This window comes from Cebus imitator, unplaced genomic scaffold (assembly GCF_001604975.1).
Source record: "Cebus imitator isolate Cc_AM_T3 unplaced genomic scaffold, Cebus_imitator-1.0 Scaffold145, whole genome shotgun sequence".
NCBI lineage: Eukaryota > Metazoa > Chordata > Mammalia > Primates > Cebidae > Cebus > Cebus imitator.
This window is the reverse complement of record NW_016107460.1, coordinates 3,821,857-3,844,550: the sequence shown is the minus strand read 5'-3', so window position 1 is coordinate 3,844,550 and position 22,694 is coordinate 3,821,857. Positions and strand designations below refer to the sequence as shown.

The 22,694-nt window shown below is 50.1% G+C and overlaps 1 protein-coding gene and 2 long non-coding RNA genes across 8 annotated transcripts in view; 2 read left to right on the top strand and 1 right to left on the bottom strand.

The window, feature by feature from the left end:
• The window catches only part of LOC108313946 (solute carrier family 35 member E2B), a 30,929-nt gene extending 20,292 nt beyond the window's left edge, over positions 1-10,637 (top strand). For 2 of the 5 annotated variants that reach the window (XM_017542611.2, XM_017542612.2), the window contains 4 exons: positions 2,753-2,806; positions 3,213-3,285; positions 5,845-5,990; positions 10,393-10,630. In XM_017542611.2, the coding sequence (XP_017398100.1) occupies positions 2,753-2,806; positions 3,213-3,285; positions 5,845-5,990; positions 10,393-10,630 (511 nt within the window). Of the gene's footprint in view, positions 1-2,752; positions 2,807-3,212; positions 3,286-5,844; positions 5,991-10,181 lie in introns of all 5 variants that reach the window. The other 3 variants (XM_037743494.1, XM_037743495.1, XM_037743496.1) reach the window with 3 other exon arrangements.
• A 2,063-nt stretch (positions 10,638-12,700) lies between these two features.
• The window catches only part of LOC108313949, a 13,788-nt gene continuing 3,794 nt past the window's right edge, over positions 12,701-22,694 (bottom strand). Inside the window, exons 2-3 of the long non-coding RNA XR_001829281.2 lie at positions 12,918-13,744; positions 12,701-12,884 (exon numbers count right to left, since the gene is read on the bottom strand). This is a non-coding gene — a long non-coding RNA (uncharacterized LOC108313949). The remainder of the gene's footprint in view (positions 12,885-12,917; positions 13,745-22,694) is intronic.
• The window catches only part of LOC108313948, an 8,578-nt gene continuing 2,521 nt past the window's right edge, over positions 16,638-22,694 (top strand). Inside the window, exons 1-4 of one of the 2 annotated variants that reach the window (XR_005202490.1) lie at positions 16,638-16,964; positions 18,326-18,449; positions 18,522-18,568; positions 19,790-19,905. This is a non-coding gene — a long non-coding RNA (uncharacterized LOC108313948). The remainder of the gene's footprint in view (positions 16,965-18,325; positions 18,450-18,521; positions 18,569-19,789; positions 19,906-22,694) is intronic. The other variant, XR_005202489.1, reaches the window with a different exon arrangement.

Here is a 22,694-nt window from a genome sequence, read left to right as displayed (position 1 = left end):
CTCCCGGGCTCCTCCTGCTCCCGGGCTCCTCCTCCTCCCGGGCTCCGCCTGCTTTTGAGAAGAGAAACACCCACCAACGGTGTCCGAGAGTTTATCATTATTATTACTAATAAGCAAAGCAGATTCGTGGGGAGATTTTGAATAACGTAGCTAAGTAAAAATAATAATTTGCTGGGCATGGTTGCTCATGCCTTAATCTTAGCACTTTGGGAGGCTGAGGCAGGCGGATCACCTGAGGTCAGGAGTTTGAGACCAGCCTGGTCAACATGGTGAAACCCCATCTCTACTAAAAGTCGGGCATTGTGGTGGGCACCTGTAGTCCCAGCTGCTTGGGAGGCTGGGGCAGGAGAATTGCCTGAATCTGGGAGGCGGAGTTGCAGTGAGCCGAGATCGCACCGCTGCACTCCAGCTGGGGCAACAGAGGGAGACTCCCATCTCCAAAAAAAAAAAAAGTAAAAATCATAAAAAATCATCTCACTTTTAACATCTCAATGCCTTTCCCTCCAGTGTTTCCCTCTGTGTGGGTGGTTCTTGGGAGCATGGCGTGGGTTCTGTCCCTGTCCCATCTGTGCCATTCCATGGGCCTCGTGTCCTTCATTCTCCGCAAGTCTGGTTTCCGGGACGGCTTCGTGCACTTGAGCCATGACCTCACGATTCTCATGTTGCCAAACTGCCTCTGGCTCTTTGTATTGAGAGTTAAATCTGCAGGGAACATCTTTTTCTAGAATCTGTGTAAATGCGTGAGTATCCTGTGGGGCAGATTCCAGGAAGGCCCCGCGGCAGAGCCCTTGAACTTTGCTGAAAGGACTTTACTCTTGTCAGATTGTGGAATGGGGCCTGATTTACAGTCCTGCCCACAGCGGTGCCCTACTGACCTTGTCCTCAACTCAGTTTTTCCACTGGAGGCCAGCATGGTGGTTCATGCCCATAATCCCAGCAGCTTGGGAGGCCAAGGCGGGCAGATCACCTGAGGTCAGGAGTTTGAGACCAGCCTGGACAACACAAGACCCTGTCTCTGTTATTACTATCATTACTATTGTTTTGTTTGAGACACCAGGATGGAATGCAATGGCATGATCTCTGCTCACTGCAACCTCCGCCTCCCAGGCTTAAGCGATTATCCTGCCTCAGCCTCCCAAGTAACTGAGAGTGAAGGCACGTGCTACCATGCCTAGCTAACGCCCGCCATGAAGCCCAGCTAATTTTTGTATTTTTGGTAGAGACAGGGTTTCATTATGTTGGCCGGGCTGGTCTTAAACTCCTGACCTCAGGTGATCCACCTGCCTCAGCCTCCAAAGTGCTGGGATTACAGGCATGAGCCACCTCACCCAGCCCTCTATTATTTTATTTTATTATTATTATTTTTTGAGACAGAGTCTTGCTCTGTCGCCAGGCTGGAATTCAGTGGCACAGTCTTGGCTCACTGCAACCTCCCACCTCCTGGGTTCAAGCGATTCTTCTACCTCAGCCTCCCAAGTAGCTGGGACCACAGGCGTGTGCCGCCACGCCGGGCTAACTTTTATATTTTTAGTAGAGATGGGGTTTCACCATGTTGGCCAGGATGGTCTTGATTTCTTGACCTTGTGATCCGCCCACCTCGGTGTCCCAAAGTGCTGGGATTACAGACGTGAGCCACCGCGCCCAGCCTATTCTTTTATTAAAAAATAAAAATAAATTTAAAAAGTAAGCTTTTCCAGTTGAAAAATTAGCTGGGCACGTTGGCACGTACCTGTAGTCCCAGCTACTTGGGAGGCTGAGGTGGGAGGATCAGTTGAGCCCAGGAGAAGGCTGCAGTGAGCCATGATCACGCCTGTGCACTCCAGCCTGGGGGAAGAGCGAGACCCTGCCTCTAAAATGAATATGCTAATTAATTAAAATATCTCTAAAAAGGCTCACCCCGCCCCCCTTTCACGTCCACAGGCAGCCTGCTGCCATCTGGGCTCTGGTCTGACCGCTCCTGCACCTGCACGTCTTGTCTTCTCCGCGGCCATCTGTTTTCCCTGTGGTTTGTGTGTCCTGATTTTGAGCCTTTTGCGTATTTTTCTGCTGGGGTCTTCATCATTTTTTCAGCCGTGCACACACCTTGGGAATCCCCAAGTGCCTGGCTGTGGCAGCTGCTGATTTACAGGAGCTCTTTTTTTTTTTTTTTTTTGAGACGGAGTTTCGCTCTTGTTACCCAGGCTGGAGTGCAATGGCGCGATCTCGGCTCACCGCAGCCTCCGCCTCCTGGGTTCAGGCAATTCTCCTGCTCAGCCTCCCGAGTAGCTGGGATTACAGGCACGTGCCACCATGCCCAGCTAATGTTTTGTATTTTTAGTAGAGACGGGGTTTCACCATGTTGACCAGGATGGTCTCGATCTCTTGACCTCGTGATCCACCCGCCTCGGCCTCCCAAAGTGCTGGGATTACAGGCTTGAGCCACCGCGCCCGGCTTACAGGAGCTCTTTATTCAAAAGAGAGTTCTGTGAAGTGCTGGCAGGCAGGGCCTTTGGGGTCCTCTGACAGCTAAGCGATGAGTGGCCTCAGGCAAATCGCCCACTCTCTGAATGCCTCGGTTTACCCACCTCTACGGGGTAAACCTCCCTGTGTGCTCTGCCTGGACACCCCCAGCCAGGCACCAGCTCAGCAGTTCAGCAGCCGCCCACTGAGGTCTGGCTGTCCTGCTGCTCGTGTGAGCACAGACACCTCTTCCCGCGATGCTTTGTGCCAAGGGCTAGTGTTGATACTTACCCTCTTCTTTTCTTTGTTCTAGTTTGCAAAATGTTTTTTCAAAAAAGCTTCTCAGCGGGGACAAATACAGGTTCTCGTAAGTATTACTCATCACTGAAATTTCCAAGTCATAGACAAAGAGGACTTCCTGCCCACTTTAAGAGTCAGGACACCTCTCAGACCTGACTCCCTTCCGCTCTAAGCTCCGGAGGGACACACCTGGTACGCAGCTGCTCCCTGCAGCCCCTCAGCCAGCCTGGTGCCCTTTTGCCTTTTCATTTCTGGGAAGCTGCCGTGGCCCTTGTCAGCTCGGGAGAGAGTGAACGTGCCATGGGCTGGGTTGCCTGGGTGTGGTCTTGCTGTGAGGGAGCTGTGTGGGAACTCGGCCTCCGGATGCAGTGGGCATGTTCTCTTGCCACCAGTCCGGACGCGGTGGGGGCCCAGCGTGTTCTGTTGCCTGTGGTCTGGACATGGCAGGACCCAGTGTGTTCTGTCACCCACAGGGCCCCGGAGCTGCAGTTCTACACCAGCGCCGCCGCAGTGGCCATGCTCGTCCCAGCCCGGGTCTTCTTCACGGTGGGTTTCAGAAACAGGCTCCCATCCTTGCATGCCCGGCTGCCTCATCTGGCGATTCAGGAGTAGACTGAATTCCCTTTCCAGGCTGTGCGCTGGCTGGTCGCGCCCAGCTCCGCCGCGGGCCCTGCTGAGCTGAGTTGCTCAAGGAGCTGCTCAGGGTTTGCACCTCAGATTTTTGTGTGTTGATTGTTTTGATTCTTCATGATTCAACTTGAGAGGACTTTTAGCTTAGCTTAATTTCTTTTTTTCTTAGAAAAACTTTTTTTTTTTTTTTTTTTTAGAGTCTGTTTTTGTCTCCTAGGCTGGAGTGCAAAGGTGCAGTCTCTGCTTACTGCAGCCTCCACCTCCCAGGCTCAAGCTATTCTCCTGCTTCAGCCTCCCCAGTAGCTGGGATTACAGGCATGCACCACCATGCCTGGCTAATTTTTTGTGTTTTTAGTAGAGAACGGGGTTTCAACCATGTTGGCCAGGCTGGTCTCAAACTCTTGGCCTCAGGTGATCCGCCCACCTCAGCCTCCCAAAGTGCTGGGATAACAGGTGTGAGCCTCCGCACCCAGCCGCCATTTTAACTATTTTTCACTGTAGCTGAGTGACATTAAGTACGTAGATACTGTGTGTGGCCATCACTGCTGCCCATCTCCAGAACCGTCTTCATTTTGCAAAACTGAACCACTGTACTCATTAAATACTCCCCATTGTCGTCCCCCAGCCCTGGCACCCCCATTCCTCTCGCTGTCTCTGAATTTGATGACTCTAAGGACGTCATACAAGCAGAATCATACCTGCCCGTGTCTGGCTTGTTTCACGTAGCATGCGTTTTCGAGGTTTATGCGTGCTGTAGCATGTATCAGAGTTTCCTTCCTTTTTATCTTATTTATGCATTTCTTTTTTTGAGACGGAGTCTTGATCTGTCACCCAGGCTGGCATGTAGTGGCACAATCTCAGCTCACTGCAACCTCCGCCTCCCGGGTTCAAGTGATTCTCCTGTCTCAGCCTCCCAAGTAGCTGGGACTACAGGTGTCGCCACCATGCCCAGCTAATGTTTTTGTACTTTAGTAGAGGTGGGGTTTCACCCTGTTAGCCAGGATGGCCTCAATCTCCTGACTTCATGATCCGCCCACCTCAGCCTTGTAGAGTGTTGGGATTACAGGCGTGAGCCACTATGCCCGGCCAAGTTTTTTTATTTTCTATATTGACAGGTTCTTAACTGTATTGCCCAGGCTGGTCTCAAACTCCTGGGCCCAAGCAGTCTTTTGGCTTCGGCTTCTCAACAGTGGCTCACTCCTGGGATTACAGGTGTGAGCCCCTGTGTTCAGCCTTCTTTCCTTTTTAAGGCTGAGTAATACGCCATTGTATGGGTAAGACCACATTCTTTTCTTCATCCATCCATTGTCGGTTCTTTTTGCCTTTGGCTATTTGAATAATTTTGTAGTGAACATGGATATGCAAATACCCTTTGAGACCCTGCTTTCAATTCTGTTTTTTAGTATCACTTTTAATAGGTACCTCTTTATTAACTCATGGAATAACCAGACCTAGGGCCGGGTGTGGTGCGCACACCTGTAATCCTAGCACTTTGGGAGACCGAGGCAGCCAGATCACCTGAGGTCAGGAGTTCGAGACCAGCCTGGCCAACATGATGTGAAACACCATCTCTACTAAAAATACAAAAATTAGCCAGGCGCAGTGGTGGGCACCTGTAATCCCAGGTACTTGGGAGGTTGAAGCAGGAGATTTGCTGGAACCTGAGAGGCAGAGGTTGCAATGAGCTGAGATTGCACCATTGCACTCCAGCCTGGACAAGAGTGAAACTCAGTCTCTAAACAATTAAAAATTTTTTTAAATAATAACCAGGTCTGGCAGTAAGCCTAATATCTATGGTAATTTGATGTAGTGATGAGGGCAAACAGTATTTCAAGGTATCAGAAGCAACTGCTAACTAGATATGAAAGTATATGTAGATTTTTGTGTTTTTTTTTCCTTTTTTGAGACGGAATTTCACTCGTTGCCCAAGCCTGTGTGCAATGATTTGATCTTGGCTCACTGAAACCTCCACCTCCTGAGTTGAAGGGATTCTCCTGCCTCAGCTCCCGAGTAGCTGGGATTACAGGTGCGCGCGCCACGCCCAGCTAACTTGTGTAATTTAGTAGAGATGGGGTTCCCCTTGTTGGTCCGCTCATTGAGAACTTGTGACCTCTGTCATTTGCCGACCTCAGCCTCCCACAGTGCTGGGATTGCAGGCGTGAGCCCCGCGCCCGGCCCCTCACTGTGGTTTCTGTTTGCATTTTCCTGTGCCCGATGACGTTCAGCCTCTTTCACGTGCTTGTTGGCTATTTACATCCACATGTTGAAGCCTGATCAGTGCAAAAAATAAAAACAGAAAAAAGCAGCAAACGGGTGAGCGTGCAGTTCAGGTGTCCCCTCAAGGCGTTTCCAGAGCTGCCCTCAGTGTCGCCAGCTCTGCACAGTGACCATGTGGGAGTGACGCTGGTGTTTGTGGTGGATGATTAGTACATGGAAAACGCACCCCAATAGAGTATCTTTTTGTTTTCCACATAGGACGTCCCAGTGCTTGGGAGGAGTGGGAAGAGCTTCAACTACAACCAGGACGTTGTGCTGCTGCTTCTGACAGACGGAGTCCTGTTCCACCTTCAGAGTGTCACCGCCTACGCCCTCATGGGGAAAATCTCCCCTGTGACTTTCAGGTGAGCCAAGGAACTTGCTGGGAGGTTAGTGTATAATACTGGGGTTCAGGGTGTCCTCGGCTCCCCTGAGAGGACGTTTCTCCAGGTTCCAGGTCTCCTGCCCTTTCGAGAATGAGAGGGGACCGCGGCACAGTGCGCAGTAAATGCCAAACTCAAAAGTGTGTACGGAAAGTGATTAATTTTAAAGCAGAGAGAGAAAAGGAGAAGGAGAGAGAAACGGCTAGCTCTCACACTGAGAAAGAAAAACTGTCACACTGAGTGAGAAAGAAAAGCCGCTGTCACACTGAGTGAGAAGGGTTCCAGAGGGGGAAAGCCAGAGCAGGAAAGCTCCTCTCACGCTGAGTGAGAGAATCCAGAAAGAGGGAATCCAGGAGAGGAGAGCAGCCTCCACACTGAGTGGAAGGGAATAGAGAGAGATGGAGTTTAGGAGGGAAGGCAGGCTTCCACGAGTGTGGAAGGGGACCCCAGAGGGGAGATCCAGGAGAGAGAAAGACGGCTTCCACGAGAGAGTGTTCGTGGAAGGGGACCCAAGCATGGAGTCCGAAGGGGTGTGGAAGAAGGGGACTTTTAACCCGGAAGGAACCCCCACTTTCTCTAAGACCCCGGACCAATGAAAGGAGTTTCTTACAACTTCCGCTGGAGTGAGTGACTCTTAGTTTCTTCCCACACTGGCGAAATTCAAACAGAAACTGTTAAATCTCCCAGAAGGAGAGAGGTGGGCGGGGGTGTGGCACCAGGAAGTTCTTGACCTTAAAACTATGTCCCCTGGCTAACCTAGAAAGAGAGCACATTCCCTCAAGTGTGTCCAGGTATTTTTGTAAGGGACACGTGATTTTCTGCAGGGATGACTGTGGCTGTGCTCTGTAATTACTAGGCCTTTTCATACCCGTCCTGTTTGAAATGCAAATGATAGACTGGGCCCAGTGGCTCATGCCTGAAATCCCAGCACTTTGGGAGGCCGAAGCAGGCGGATTGCTTGAGGTCAGGAGATCGAGGCCAGCCGGATGTGATGGCAGGCTCCTCTAACCCCATCTACTTGGGAGGCTGAGGCAGGAGAATCGCTTGAACCTGGAAGGCAGAGGTTGCAGTGAGCCGAGATCACACCACTGCACTCCAGCCTGCATGAAAGGAGTGAGACTCCATTTCAAAGGAAAAAAAAAAAAATGGTAAACTGTGAAATAAACTGTAAATTGTGTGAAACAGGTTTTTAGGGAAATCCCCACTAGAAGTCGTTGCATTTGAAGATTTTTGAAATGGAGTACTTTTCTGTCTAGAATAGCATGGCGTTTCACTAGTCTTGTCTGCAGGAATGGAATGGTCTCTTCTGGGCTGTCCAGTACAGGAGCCACTGGTGCATACGGCTTCTGAGCGCCTCAAATGTGGAGGATGTGACAGGAACCAGGTTCTTCATTCTAGCCGAGTACTGTAGTTGAGCTTGAAAAGACGCCTGTGGCCACCGGCTCCTGCTCCGCAGCATGCTGCTGTGGAAACTCGGGGCACGGGGCCTTCGGACTGGACAGATTGAACGAAGGTGCTGGTTTTTTTTAGTTATTTTTTATTTTTTCCTGAGATGGAGTCTTGCTGTGTCACCCAGAGCTGGGGTGCAATGGCGTGATCTTGTCTCACTGCAACCTCTGCCTCCCAGGTTCAGGTGATTCTCTCACCTCAGCCTCCCAAGTAGCTGGGAGTACAGGTGCAATGGCTCACACCTAAAATCCCAGCATTTTGGGAGGCCGAGGCGGGCAGATTGGCTGAACTCAGGGGTTTAAGACCACCCTGGGCAACATGGTGAAACCCTATCTCACTAAAATACAAAAATTGGCCAGACATGGTGGCGGGCACCTATAGTCCCAGCTGCCTGGGAGGCTGAGGTGAGAGAATCACTTGAACCCATGAGGCGGAGGTTGCAGTGAGCCAAGATCACACCACTGCACTCCAGCTTGGGCCACAGAGTGAGACTCCGTCTCAAAAAAAAGCAATAAGGCTGGAGACTTTGGTAGCAAATAAAAAGGAATGAGCTTATGTCACCAGCAGTTGTAGAAATCCACGCAGCTGGTATCAGCAGCCGCCCCCTCATATCCTATTGTGGAAGTCAGTGGACCTTTTTTCTGAAACATCTGATCTGTCATGAGGAGGCAGAATTGTCCCCAGATGTAAAGGGAAAAGCAGACGTCAGGGCTGGTGGGGGTGGGGAGCACTCAGGTGTGGCTCTCCCTGTTTTCTGCTTTCCATCTGGTCCAAGTCAGTGCGGTAAATTCACAATGCCCATCCGAGGTGGTAGCTGTGCGTGGTGCATGCAGTGTTCCGCAGCTGAGGAGCATGCCCCTCCTCACCGGGTCGCCTCATCCATGGCACTGCCTCGCTGCATGCTTCCTGAGTCCTGAGCAGGATGTGTCTCAGAGACAGGAAGAATGGCTGTGCTTTCTTAGTTTTTCTGGAACTCATGGTGGTCTCCTGGGCTTGGTCACTGTCTCTCACCAGCTTATTTTTTTTGAGGGTCAGGTATTTCCAAATGCTCCTGAAACCTAGTGTTTTAATGAACATTAGTGATTGTTAGCGATGGTTCAAAAAAAGAAAACTTTTTTATTTTTTGAGATAGGGTCTTGCTCTGTCACCCAGGCTGGAATGCGGTGGTACCATCTCAGCTCACTGTAACCTCTGCCTCCTGGCCAAGTGATCCTCCCGCCTCAGCCTCCCGAGTAGCTGGGATAACAGATGTCTGCCACCACACCAGGCTAATTCTTGTAATTTTTTTTTTTTTTGAGAGGGGGGATCTTGTTATGTTGTCCAGGCTGGTCTTGAACTCCTGGCCTCCAGTGACCCACCCACCTTTGACCTCCCAAAGTGCTGGGACTGCAGGTCTCAGCCACCACATCCAGCCCAATTATTTTTCAGTAGTATTTTTTTGTTTTATCAAAGTTCATATTGTAAGAGCCCCAAGTGCTTATTATGGAAAGTCTGCAAAGGGTATTTCACAGCACCTGTATTTTTGCACAGCCCTAACATTTTCTGTGTGGTGCCCTTTTTCACCTAACTGGTGATCTCAGGGGATTGTTGTTCCCAGGGCTGTAAAGGCGCCACGGGTGTGTAGCAGATGTTCTCGTTCTTTAGAGAGCAGGCTGCAGTACTCAGGGTGAAATGCCACGATAACTTTGATTTTCTTGGCCTTTAGAGAGCAGGCTGCAGCCCTCAGGGGTGAAATGTCACGATATCTTTTTCTTTTCTTTTTTTTTTTTTTTTTTTTTTTTTTTTTTTTTTTTTTTTTTTTTTTTTTTTTTTTTTTTTTTTTTTTTTTTTGAGATGGAGTTTCGCTCTTGTTACCCAGGCTGGAGTGCAATGGCGCAATCTTGGCTCACCGCAACCTCCGCCTCCTGGGTTCAGGCAATTCTCCTGCCTCAGCCTCCTGAGCAGCTGGGATTATAGGCACACGCCACCATGCCCAGCTAATTTTTTGTAGTTTTTAGTAGAGACGGGTTTCACCATGTTGACCAGGATGGTCTCGATCTCTTGACCTCGTGATCCACCCGCCTCGGCCTCCCAAAGTGCTGGGATTACAGGCGTGAGCCACCGTGCCCGGCCCCTGTCTTTTTCTTTTCTTGTTTTTTTTTTTTTTTTTGAAAGACTCTCGCTCTGTAGTTGAGGCTGGAGTGTAGTGACATGATTTCGGCTCACTGCAACCTCTACCTCCTGGGTTCAAGCAGTTCCTCTGACATAGCCTCCCGAGTAGCTGGGACTACAGGTGCGTGCTACCACACCCAACTAATTTTTTAGTATTTTTAGTAGAGATGGGGTTTCACCATGTTGGCTAGGCTGATCTTGAACTTCTGACCTTGTGATCCACCCACCTCAACCTCCCAAAGGGCTGGGATTACTGGTGTGAGCCACTGTGCTCAGCCAATATCTTTTTCTTGTTCTTCAGCGAGCAGGCTGAAGCACTCAGGTGAAATGTCACAGTATCTGTAAGTTACTTAAAAATATTTCATCCGGGTGCAGTGGCTCACACCTGTGATCCCAGCACTGTGGGTGGCCAAGGTGAGAAGTTCTCTTGAGCCTAGGAGTTCATGACCAGCCTGGGCAACATAGTGAGACCCACCTCAATTGGATGAAGCTGATGAGGCGGATGTCATGGACTCCTGCATCTGGATCATGGGACTTGACTGTTCCTCAGGTTTCTCTTCCTCTAACTTTTAGTAATGAAAAGTATCCCGCAAAAAAGAAAGAAGGGACGAGGGAGCAGGCAAGCCCCCCTCAAAGTTCCCAAACCCCCTGGGCAGAGCTCACCACCACCCGGGTCCCCCAGAGCAGCCCGGCCTCTAGACCCAGGCTCAGCTGAGCTGCTGGCTGCCAGCCAGGGTAGCCCTGACGCTGAGCTCCCCGGCTGCCCCCACCCCCATCTCTGCAGTGTCGCCAGCACCGTGAAGCACGCCCTGTCCATTTGGCTCAGCGTGATCGTTTTTGGCAACAAGATCACCAGCTTGTCGGCCGTTGGCACAGCCCTGGTGACGGTCGGGGTCCTGCTCTACAACAAGGCCAGGCAGCACCAGCAGGAGGCACTGCAGAGCCTGGCTGCAGCCACCGGCCGAGCGCCCGAGGACCCCGGGGAGCCACTGCTTACGCAGGACCCCAGGCAGCACCCCTGAGTGCAGGATGCCACCAGCCGCTGCTGTCCACTGACGCCGCATCCCTGGAAACGGGCAGGGATGCCCTCCTCCACAGCCCTGCTGCGCTGCAGGACACGGGGTGCTGAGTTGGGCCTTTACTGCTCCATTCTCGGTTTTCCGGTGGAGACCAGCGGAAACGCAAATGGGCTTCCAGGTATCAGCTTCCTGGAGTGGAGAGCAGAGCCCGCGTCAGTCGAGCCCATCCCCGTGTAATGTGAAAGCAGCCTCTGTGGCTCCCATGCTGAGCACGGTGCCCATGTCCTACTTGGGCAGCACCGCAGGGTCCACCGGGAACCAGAGCTGGGTCCAATGCCAACAAGAGCTGCTCCCTGCTAGAGCCGAGAGAGCACTCAGCTTCCCACACCAGCCTTCAAAGGCCCTGAGGCCCTGGACCAGCTGCAGACTGGCTCTGGGCATGAGGCCACAGAGCAGGGCCGACGGGGGTGGACAGAAAGGTCTCCTGCTGCCACCGCAGGTGCTCAGAGCTTCACCCCACCTGGCTCAGACTGTCCCAGAGGCATCGAAAGCCCCAGGCTATGATGGCACTCAAGGGCTGTGACCAGGAGGCCTTTCAGTTACCCTGTGAAGAGGAAAGTCCTCTACCCCTTCCACACCCTGGGCTGCATGAGACCCCCCCCTCTGGAGCACCCTGCTCATCACCTTCCACACCCTGGGCTGTGAGCCCCACCCCTCGCTGGGGCGCCGTGCCCTCCTACCTGTGGTGGTTTCCAGCCCTGAGGTTGAGGACAAACCCCTCGTGTTTAACTAGGGGAGGAGGAGATGTGTACATTCCTTTTCTTTCTTGGACTCGGTGTCAGGCAGGCAGTTCTGAGGTCCCAGTGGGGTGCGCCTGTCCTCCCTTGGAGCCCACCGCTCCCAGTCTCATCCTGGAGTACCCGTTCGTTTCCCCACGTGAGCACGTGGGCAGGACGTTGCAGTGTTGATGGTTTGGGCTGTGTGGCATTAACACAGACTCGGTCCTTGCTGAGAAAGGAAGCGCTCACTGAATGTTTCTGGGACACATTGTGTGTCAGGTGCGCACCCCACAGCCCACTCTCCCCAAGGGATAGTGGCCCTGCAACGCTGACCACCGGCCAGCTCGGCTCCTCCTTCGTCCTCAGCGTCACGCACCCCAGGGCGCAGGAGGAACCGTGTGTCAGGCAGAGGCTTCTGACCGTGCCTGAGCTCTTCACCCCTCATCTCGTACCCAGCGCGTTTCTCAGCTGGTGCAGTCTGCTGCCAGCCAGCTTCAGGGCTTGTCAGTGGCCCCACATCTTACTTCCCCGCCCTGCTCCTCAGCTCTCTGGCACCCGTGGTCACTTCACTGGTTTTCCATTTGGCTTCTTGCCTGGAAAATATAAAAATAGCACCTCTTGAAGATAAAATTGTCCAGAAACAGAGTAATAATGATGACTCATAGCTTCTACCTACTCAAAGTCTGCCGTGATGATGGGTCTTTTTAACCCACAAGCAACCTTTTTATTTTTTTGAGACAGTCTTGCTCTGTCACCCAGGCTGGAATACAGTGGCATGATCTTGGCTCAATGCAGCCTTGACCTCCCAGGCCCAAGCAGTCCTCCCACTTCAGTCTCATGTTGCTGGAACCATGGGCATATGCCACCATGCCTGGTTGATTTTTTAATTTTTTTGTAGATGGGGATCTCACTGTGTTGCCCAGGCTGGTCTCGAACTCCTGGGCTCAAGCAGTCTTTCCGACTCAGCCTCGCGCAGTGTTGGGAATACAGACGTGTACCACTGCACCTGCTTCCAGCCACTTTTATAAAACCACTGACCTGGGTCTGGAGGACAGGCTGGTGTGTACCCACTGCACCGTGAAGACACATTTTCTCATGGGACTTTCCCCGGGATTCCATTTCTCTTTTTTCTCTTTCCTCAAAAGCTAATGGAAAGAAAATGCCCTGGAGGTGGCATGGGTGGGGGTTGGTGATCTGTGAGCATCAGAATTGAAAGCAACCCCCAGGGTGGCCCTGTCCACACCCCCGTGGAGAATGTGGCTGCCAGGTTTCCCACTGGCCTCTGAGTACGGTTCTGGTGTAAGGAGAGATGCAGGCGCCTGGTTCTGAGCACCTTTGGATTTCCGGCGCATATTCTGTGGTGCCCCCCCCCCCCACCCACCCTCACAAGGAGCTTCCAGCCTGTTTTGATTTTGTTTGTGGACCAAATGTTTTTCCAGATGATTAACAAATAGGGTGATTTCCTGTGTAACGCTGCCCTGGGGCCTGTTCCTCATCCTGGCAGAAGGAACCTGGAGCCCATGCAGTGGCCAGCACTGTGTACTTACCGGGGTGCGCCATCCCCTCCCTCTCCCTCAGTTGCCTCTCCACACCCAAGTCGGTTTCCGCTCACTGATCTTCAAGGCATTCCCATAACAGCCCAGCACCAGAGGCAAAACCCAAGGCCTGGCTGGGCCATTTTAACGAGTGTACAGACACATTGTTTAAACCACTTTGTCTAATACTTTTATAGAATAGTAAGTTGTTGAATGGTCACAGATGTGCTTACAGAAACACTGGCACTGCGTGTCGTGACTTCCATTGGGTGTGTCCATGGTCACTGTCCGTGCCTTTGCAAACACACACAACTCTTGAACCACCTCCTGGACTGGGTGATCTGCTTACTTGCGTCGATACTTAACAGATGTGCAGCTCTCTGGCTTTCAAGGAAACTTCCCCTACTGAATGACATAAAAAGATTTTGAAAATCCAACAGTCACAATTCCCTGTATAACAGTATTAAAATAACCTGCCTGCTTGGAAAGAGGAGAACACTGTTGCACAACCCAAAATGTGTAATTTGTGAAAAATTAACATTCGGAGTCAGAAGCAGTAATCTTAAAAAGCTGTACAAAGAGTATCAGCCAAATAGAACTCTGCTTTGTAGCGTGCCTTTAAAATCCTTGCCACAAAACCAGTGAGCTGTGCTTGCTGCTGCCACGCTCCCAGAGGATCACTTAGGTGGGTCAGTGGGAGTAACGGGAACAGGACAGCTTTTGCCATCTGTCCAAATGACGTCCTGAGTGAGGCCTGAAAATATTTCTCTGTTGGAAGAAGTAAGGGCGAATGTCATTACAGACTTCTCTTTTGCCTTGACCAGTGTTGTACTAAGGGCATTATTCTTTCCCAGCATACATACACACACTGCTAGGGGCCTTAGTTCATAGAATGACAGTGTCCCAGCTCCCCGATAAATCTGGCTATTCTGGCTGAGGATACAAGAGTGGGTCGTCTACTCCCAGAACCCTCAGAGCACAGAAACCTGCAGCTTTGCTGCATCTGAGGCATTTCTTCCATTTTTCCTGTGCGCCGCCTGTCAGTTTGATGACTGCTGGATCCTTGTTCGTGGAAACTCAGTTGGAAACTGTTCTAACTAGCAAAGTCCTTTTCTGTTTGTTTTCCGTTTCATTTGTCTTTCGGCTGAAAGTGGCATTCAGCTGACTTGCTTTTTCAGACTGACTGCAGATGTGAGAGTCTTGACCTGCCCACGTGGTGTTGGGAGGCTCCACCTTGAAAAGGGACAGTCAGGGCAACTTTCCCCACACGGGAAAACTTGAAAATTCGTTAACAATCTTCTACGTCAGAGCGAAATTCTATTTCCTTTATACCAAACTATGGAGAACTGAAGGCACATCATATGTTTGTAGTGTTTTGTATGTGACCCATTTCAGTATTTCTATTACTAGACTAGTGCTTTCTAGCAAATGGTTCTGTTAACTTAGGGAGTCACTGGTTAATTCTGCTGTGGTGATAGGTTGATACTGTGTAACTGATCCTGTGGATGCCTCCTTGTTATTTTTGTCTAAGCAGCCATGGTAGCCGCTATGATTTTTGCTCAGCAAATAAATGTTAAATATGGGCTGCTTTGCTTTCTTCCTTCTGTGACTCTGGTGTTGATGCTACTGAAATGATCAAGGCTAGTTTCTTATTGCCTACAGCAGCTTCTAGCAACCCAAAATGAGCAAGAGAAACCAATTCTCAAAAACAAGAGGCTGTTTGCAAACAGCAAAGGATTGCAATCCAGGGTTCATCCACAGGCTCATCTCAGGGGCTGGGACAGGGGCAAGCTTCTGCAGGCAGAAAGAAGTTGGCGTTAGCTGTCCTGACACAAACATCAGTGGCAACAGGAGCCTCTGCGGTGGCGGCCTCTGTTAACTGGTGGGGCTGGCTGTTCCTCACAGAGGGTCTTCACGGAAGTGGCTTAACCCAAACTTCTGGTTGGGAAAAGCCTTTGGGGCAGCTCCCATTACAAGCACAAGTGCAAGGCCACCCCCTCCTCGTGGCCTCCAGCGTCAATTTTCTTAGGGTTTGACATAAATGGCTGCATTTGGGTACTCACAGATTTCACAAAGGAAGGGTAAAATGGAGAGTTTCGACCGGGTGCGGTGGCTCATGATTGTAATTCCAAAAATTTGAGAGGCTAGCAGGAGGATCACTTGAGGTCAGGAGTTCAAGACCAGCCTGCCCAACGTGGCGAAACCCCATCTCTACTAAAAATACAAAAATTAGCCAGGTGTGGTGGTGCATGCCTATAGTCCCAGTTACCAGGGAGGCTGAGGCAGGAGATTCGCTTGAACCCAGGAGGCGGAGGTTGCAGTTACCTGATACCATGCCACTGCACTCCAGCCTGGGTGACAGAACAAGACTTCTCTTAAAAAAAAAAAAAAGATTTCCCCAATTACCGAGAACTCAGGAAGCAACATGAGAGCTTGGGTACACAAAACAAGCATTTCATTCCAGGATGAAAAAAATTCCCATACCCATCGCCCTTCTTGTGCCCTAGTCAATTTCTTCTCCCATTTTACATTTTCCCATTTCGGGCACAGTAAATGCGGATGTTTATCTCCCATGATCGCCGTCCTGAGATTCAGGATGTGACTTTTCAAGTCAAGAAGATAACCTGACATATGGAAAGGGAATTACTCGTTTTGTCCACCTCTCCTGGAAGGTTCTAATTCCACAGGTTTGGAGTGGGGCCTTGGGAGTTAGGGGTTAGCACCTTACCCAGTTTGTCTGCACAAGCACTGTCAGCTTTAAAATCACATTGTAAAAGGCCAGGCATGGTGGCTCACGCCTCTAATCCCAAGACTTTGGGAGGCCAAGGTGGGCGGATCACGAGATCAGGAGTTCGAGACCAGCCTGACCAACATGTGAAACCCTGTCTCCACTAAAAATACAAAAATCAGCTGGGCATGGTGGGGCATGCCAGTAATCCCAGCTACTTAAGAGGCTGAGGCAGGAGAATAGCTTGAACCCGGGAGGCGGAGGTTGCAGTGAGCCGAGATCGGGCCACTGCACTCCAGCCTGGGCGACAGAGCAAGATTCTGTCTCAAAAAAATAAAATAAAAATTACATCGTAAAAGGCCAAGCGCAGAGGCTGACGCCTGTAATCCCAGCACTTTAGGAGGCCAAGAAGGGCGGACCACCTGAGGTCAGGAGTTCGAGACCAACCTGGCCAACACGGAGAAACCTGTCTCTACCAAAAACACAAAAAATTAATTAGCTGGGCGCCTGTGGTTCTAGCTACTCGGGAAGCTGAGGCAGGAGAATCGCTTGAACCCGAGATGAGGAGGTTGCAGTGAGCCGAGACCGCGCCACTGCTCTCCAGCCTGGGCGACAGAGCGAGACTCCGACTGTAAAGTAAACACACAAATAAATAAAATCACGTCGTAAAAGCTCTCCCTGCCCTGTTTCTGCGTAAGGTTCAGAGTTAAACTCCGGGATGGGCCTTTACAAGACGCACCTCACGAGGTAACCAGCAGGTAAATGGGGCGGGCTCCACCCACCGCCAAACTGGGGGCCCCAGGGGTCAAGGGGTCTAACGCGGCGTCCCAAGCGAAGGCAGGGTTACTCGCTAGCCTCGCAGCCGGCGCGGGCATTGGGGCCGGAAGCAGTCAGTTTCCGGCGGCCGGCCACGCGTTCCGCGCAGGCGCAAACTGCTCCCAAAGCAGGAGTCGCTCCGCTCGGCGCCCTGATTCGTGCGTCACCAGCCCGCGCCGAAGTCGGAAGTGTGGCTCAAGGCGCTGATTCTTCTGGAGTCCTGGACCTGAGCAAGCGCTGTCTTATCAATCCGCGCCCAAGCAGGAAGTGCCGCTCAGGGCGAGCCCCAGTCTCAGTCTCGAGTTTTGTGGCGGAGGCCGGCTCACGTCATCATTAGGCGCCAACGCAGGAAGTGACGACAGTCCTCGCGCGCGCCTGTCGCTGTTCGCTGTTTTTTCTCAGGCTCCTGGACCGGTGGCGGCAGCGGTGGCAGAGGCGGCAGCGGTGGCAGCGGCGGCAGCGGCGGCGGCGACGTAGGGGTGAGTGGCGGTTGGGCGGACTAGATGTGGGAGCGCGACGAGAACTGCGCACAGTGCTCTCCCATCCCAGCAAGACTCGGAGCTTGGCGGACGTGGGGCCGGGGGCGAGCGACACCCTGGCTTCCCCGGTCAGTCTCATCCCGCGCGGAACTTCGGGTGGTGGAGGCGGCGGGCCCAAACGCTCCCTGGAGCCAGCGTCTGCCAGGCTGTGCCTCCGGTGTGCCTGACGGAACCCCAGGAAATAGCCCTGCGGCCTCAGGGGCAGCTGTCCAGTGTGCTAGCGGCTTCGCGTGTCCCAGTGGTCTTTCTAGCGGATCGTGACAGTAAAAGCTGTACTTGCTGAGTGGCAGGTCCTGAGCTAAGAGCCCTTAAATGGATGATCTTTAATCCGCGGTCGATACTGTCACGTAGGTGTTGTTACTCTGGTTGTGCAGAAGACTAAACTGAGGGGAATTACGTGACCCAAGACCATACAAGAATGACGGAAAAGAGATTTGATTTCAAGCAGTCACCTTTCAGAGCCCATCTCTCTTTTGTCGCCCATGCTACAGTGCTGTGGCTGTTTGTGAGCACACTGGAACTCCCGGGCTCCAGCGGTCTTCCTATCTCAGCTTGCAGAGTACCTGGAAGTACAGGCGCCCGCCACTTTGACTGGCTTACAACATCTTTTTTTTTTATTTTTTGAGACAAGGTCTTGCTCTGTAGCCCATGCTGGGGTGCAGTGACACAATCTCGGCTCACTGCAACCTCTGCCTTTTGGGTTCAAGCGATTCTCCTGCCTCAGCCTCCCGAGTAGCTGGAATTACAGGCACCCGCCACCACGCCCAGCTGCTAATTTTTGTATTTTTACTAGAGACAGGTTTTCGCCATGTTACCCAGGCTGGTCTTCAACTCCTGACCTTGAGATCCACCTGCTTCAGCCTACAACTTAACCTTTTTTTTTTTTTTTTAAATGGACTGAGTCTTTGTCATCCAGGCTGGAGTGCAGTGGCAATCTTGGTTCACTGCAGCTTTGAGTTCTCCAATTCAAGTGATCCTCTTGTCTCAACCCCCTAAGTAGCCAGGAATACAGGCGCACGCCACCACAGTTGGCTGATTTTTGTATTTTTTGTAGAGAGGGGGTTTTGCCATGTTGCCCAGGCTGCTTTTCAACTCCTTTGTTCAAGGAGTCCTTCAGCCTCGGCCTCTAAAAGTGCTAGGGTTACCGTCTTGAGCCACTGTACCTGGCCAACACTTTTCATTCTTAATGAGGATTTATTCTGAATCCAAAAGTGACTCAGTTCAAGCGTTCAGAAACAATGGAGCATCTAACCATAGCTTGCTGTGTCCTGATGTAGGCTGAATTATTTTTCTTTTTGCAGTGTTTTAACTCAAATGGGTGATGAAAAGGACTCTTGGAAAGTGAAAACTTTAGATGAAATTCTTCAGGAAAAGAAACGAAGGAAGGAACAAGAGGAGAAAGCAGAGATAAAACGCTTAAAAAATGTAAGCCATGTTTTTTAAGTAAGTGGTTTTCTTAAAGGAGATTTAATTTCTTTGCCCTCATTTTTCCATTAGAACAACGCTTCTTCGGTGAAGTTCTTTTGTACTTCCAAATGTCGCAGGTGAGCCCAAAATCTATTCTAAAAATTACCAAAAATATTCAGATATTCAGTTAACAATTAAGGCAGATTGTTAACACACTAAAGCTGTATCTAGATTGGGCATATGTGGAGAATAAAATATTTTGAATGTTAAGTCATTAAGAAAATTGGACTAATTTTTCTCATTTCATTATTAGTGTATTCATAATACTATTTCCAAGTATTTTTAATGTAGTGGGAATTTGCCTTGAAATTAACAGAAATGTTTTACACCCTTCTTGGTTTGCATAAGTGTATTCAGAAAAGCGTGTTAGTAATTTGGTAAGAGGTATTGGCAAAGTCCTCTTCCGTTAAGATTCCCAACATCATTCTGGGATGTTTGCGAGTACAGGCATACCTTGTTTGATTGCACTTCGCTTCACAGGTACTGTAATTTTTCCAAATTAAAGGTTTGTAGCAACTCTGCATTGAGCATTTTTCCAATAGCATGTGCTCACTTTGTTAGCTTTTTTTTTTTTTTTTTTTTTTAAGACGGAGTCGTGCTTGATTGCCCAGGCTGCAGTGCATTGGCACGATCTCGGCTCACTGCAGCCTCTGCCTCCCAGGTTCAAACAATTCTCCTGTCTCAGCCTCCCAAGTTACAGATGCTTGCCACCACGCCCAGCTAATTTTTGTATTTTTAGCAGAGACGGAGTTTCACCCTGTTGGTCAGGCTGGTCTCAAACTCTGACTTCAGGTGATCCACCGGCCTCGGCCTCCTGAAATGCTGGGATTGCAGGCATGAGCCACCTGGCCCAGCCTAAACCAACTTTCATATGCACTGGGAAACCAAAACGCTTGTGCGACTCACTTTATTGTGGTGTACTAGAGCCAAACCTAAAATATCTCCAAGGTATGCCTGTACTGTTTGAGGTATCATCAAGTATTTGGTTTGTAAAATATTCCTTAGGACTCACTTTTGGTTCATATAAGCAACTAACATACTCGGCATAGAATCTGATGTCCCTTGTCATACATCCTATTTTTTAATTTCTCATCTCAGGTTTTCGATTACAGGGGGTTGTAATTTTTATGTCATGGGATTTGAATGAAAGCTTTTTATATGTGGTAATATTCAGAGTATATATGAAAGTTTGTTTTTGGATATTGGCCAGGTTTGATTATCATTAAAAATACTTGTATCTACAAATAAAAAAGAATTGATCTATAAAGAAAATGATTAACTTTCTCTTTGCTTCTTAGTCTGATGACCGGGATTCCAAGCGGGATTCCCTTGAGGAGGGGGAGCTGAGAGACCACCGCATGGAGATCACGATAAGGAACTCCCCATATAGAAGAGAAGACTCTATGGAAGACAGGTGAGCGGCTGTGCAGAAGCCCAAGGGCGACTGGCAAAGACACTGAGCGCTGTCCATAGCCGTGGCCTGGCCCGTCTTTCCTAGGGTTACTGTGACAGTGTATTGTTGTAACTTGAAGTTTACATCACCCTTGTGAGTGACTCTCATGTAGTATGCATTGTCACCTCATGCCCTTGCCCTTTCGTCCTGTAAAGAAGTTTGCCATGTGTTGAAATGCTTAACAAAATTTACTGTGTAAGATTTTGCACAGGCTGGGCCCGTTGACTCATGCCTGTTATCCCTGCACTTTGGGAGGCCTAGGCGGATGGATCACCTGAGGTCAGGAATTCGAGACCAGTCTGGCCAACATGGTGAAACCCCATCTTAAAAGAAAAGGAAAAGATTTTGCGCAAATAAAGTGGAATGCTGAAAGATACCTGAGGGCCGCCGATCAGGAATGTTCATACTGGCCAGGTGTGGTAGCTCATGCCTGTAATCCCAGCACTTTGGGAGGCCAAGGCAGCTTCAGGAGTTTGAGATCAGCCTGGGCAACACAGGGAGACCTCCTCTCTACACAAAGTAAAAAACGAAGAAGATGAGAAAAACCAAATGAGTTTCCCCGCCATAGCCAGGTGCCACTCATGGTCATTGTTGGAAACAGATGGTAGGTACCACAAAGAAAAGTTAGCCCTGGGACAGCAGATTTCTCAGTAAAGCAGTTCTTACTTTCTGGACTGCAGGAAGGGTGCCCTCACTAACCATCTTGCCACGACAGTACAACGAACAAAGGAAAAGCAGGCATACTTAGCCTTTATGCATTTTGGGTTGTCCTTGCTGCTGTGTCTGATTTCCATTGGCTGGAGCCAGACCTCACAATTTAAACTAAAACCCAATTGGCTAACAACTTTAAAACTTTTTTTTTTATTTTTGAGATGGAGTCTTGCCCTGTCACCAGGCTGGAGTGCAGTGGCATGACCTCGGCTTACTGCAACCTCCGTCTACCGGGTTTAAGCAATTCTCCTGCCTCAGCCTCCCGAGTAGCTGGGACTACAGGCATGTGCCACCATGCCCAGCTAATTTTTGTATTTTTAGTAAAGATGGGGTTTCACCATGTTGGCTAGGATGGTCTCGATCTCTTGACCTCGTGATCCGCCCACCTTGGCCTCCCAAAGTGCGGGGATTGCAGGCAGGAGCCACCGTGCCTGGCCTTAAAACTTTTTTAAACAGGTGAAAGCAGTGGCAAGCTGTGATATGTCTGTGGGCATGTTGAGCACAGGTGTCTTGGTTAAAGTACAAGGACGTAGCATGTACTACGTGCCTCTGCCTTTTGGATTGAAGTGATTCTCCTGCCATAGCCTCCTGAGTAGCAGGTATTACAAGCAAGTGCCACCATGCCCAGCTAAATTTTTTTTCTTTTTTTGTATTTTTAGTAGAGACTGGGTTTGCCGGGCGCGGTGGCTCAAGCCTGTAATCCCAGCACTGTGGGAGGCCGAGGCGGGTGGATCATGAGGTCAAGAGATCGAGACCATCCTGGTGAACATGGTGAAACCCCGTCTCTACTAAAAATACAAAAAATTAGCTGGGCATGGTGGTGCGTGCCTGTAATCCCAGCTACTCAGGAGGCTGGGGCAGGAGAATTGCCTGAACCCGGGAGGCGGAGGTTGCGGTGAGCCGAGATCGCGCCATTGCACTCCAGCCTGGGTAACAAGAGCGAAACTCCGTCTCAAAAAAAAAAAAAAAAAAAAAAAAAAAAAAAAAAAAAAAAAAAAAAAAAAAAAAAAAAAAAAAAAAGTAGAGACCAGGTTTGACGCTGTGGTCAGGCTAATCTTAAACTTCTAACCTCAGGTACTCTGCCCGTTTCACCCTCCCAAAGTGCTGGGATTACTGGCATGAGCCACCACACCCTGCCAAAAGTGTAGAATCTTTGAATAGCTTTATTAAGGAATAAATAACATAAAATGAGCTGACCATATTTAAATGTGGTGTGAATGGCTGGAAGTGGTGGCTCATGCCTGTAATCCCAGCACTTTGGGAGGCCGAGGCAGGCAGATCTCCTGAGGTCAGGAGTTCAACATCAGCCTGGCCAACATGGTGAAACCCCGTCTCCACTATAAATATATAAATTGGCCTGGCATGGTGGTGCACACCTGTAGGGAGGCTGAGGCAGTAGAATTGCTTGAACCTGGGAGGCAGAGGTTGCAATGAGCCAGGATTGCGCCACTGCACTCCAGCCTGGGCAACCGAATGACACTCCATTTCAAAAAAATAAAAATAAGGTTGGGCACAGTGGTTCATGCCTGTAATCCCAGCACTTTGGGAGGCCGAGGCGGGCAGATCACAAGGTCAGGAGTTCGAGACCAACCTGGCTAACTTGGTGAAACCCCATCTCTACTAAAAATACAAAAACTAGCTGGGTATTGTGGTGGGTGCCTGTCATCCCAGACGCTCTGGAGGCCGAGGCAGGAGAATTGCTTGAACCTGGGAGGTGGAGAGTGTAGTGAGCCGAGATTGCACCATTACACTCCAGCCTGGGCGACAGAAAAATAAATAAATTAATTAATTAATTAATTTTGTTGCCTAGGCTGACAAAAAATACACACACACACACACACACACACACACACACACACACGTCCATGAAACTATCACCACAGTCAAGCGAATGAACCTGCCCTCATCCCCTACAGGTCCCCTGAGAGGCATTTCCTTCCCTCTCCACACAACATCGATTTCTTAGATTTTTTTATCTGAATCTTTTTTTTTTTTTTTTTGAGACGGAGCTTCGCTCTTGTTACCCAGGCTGGAGTGCA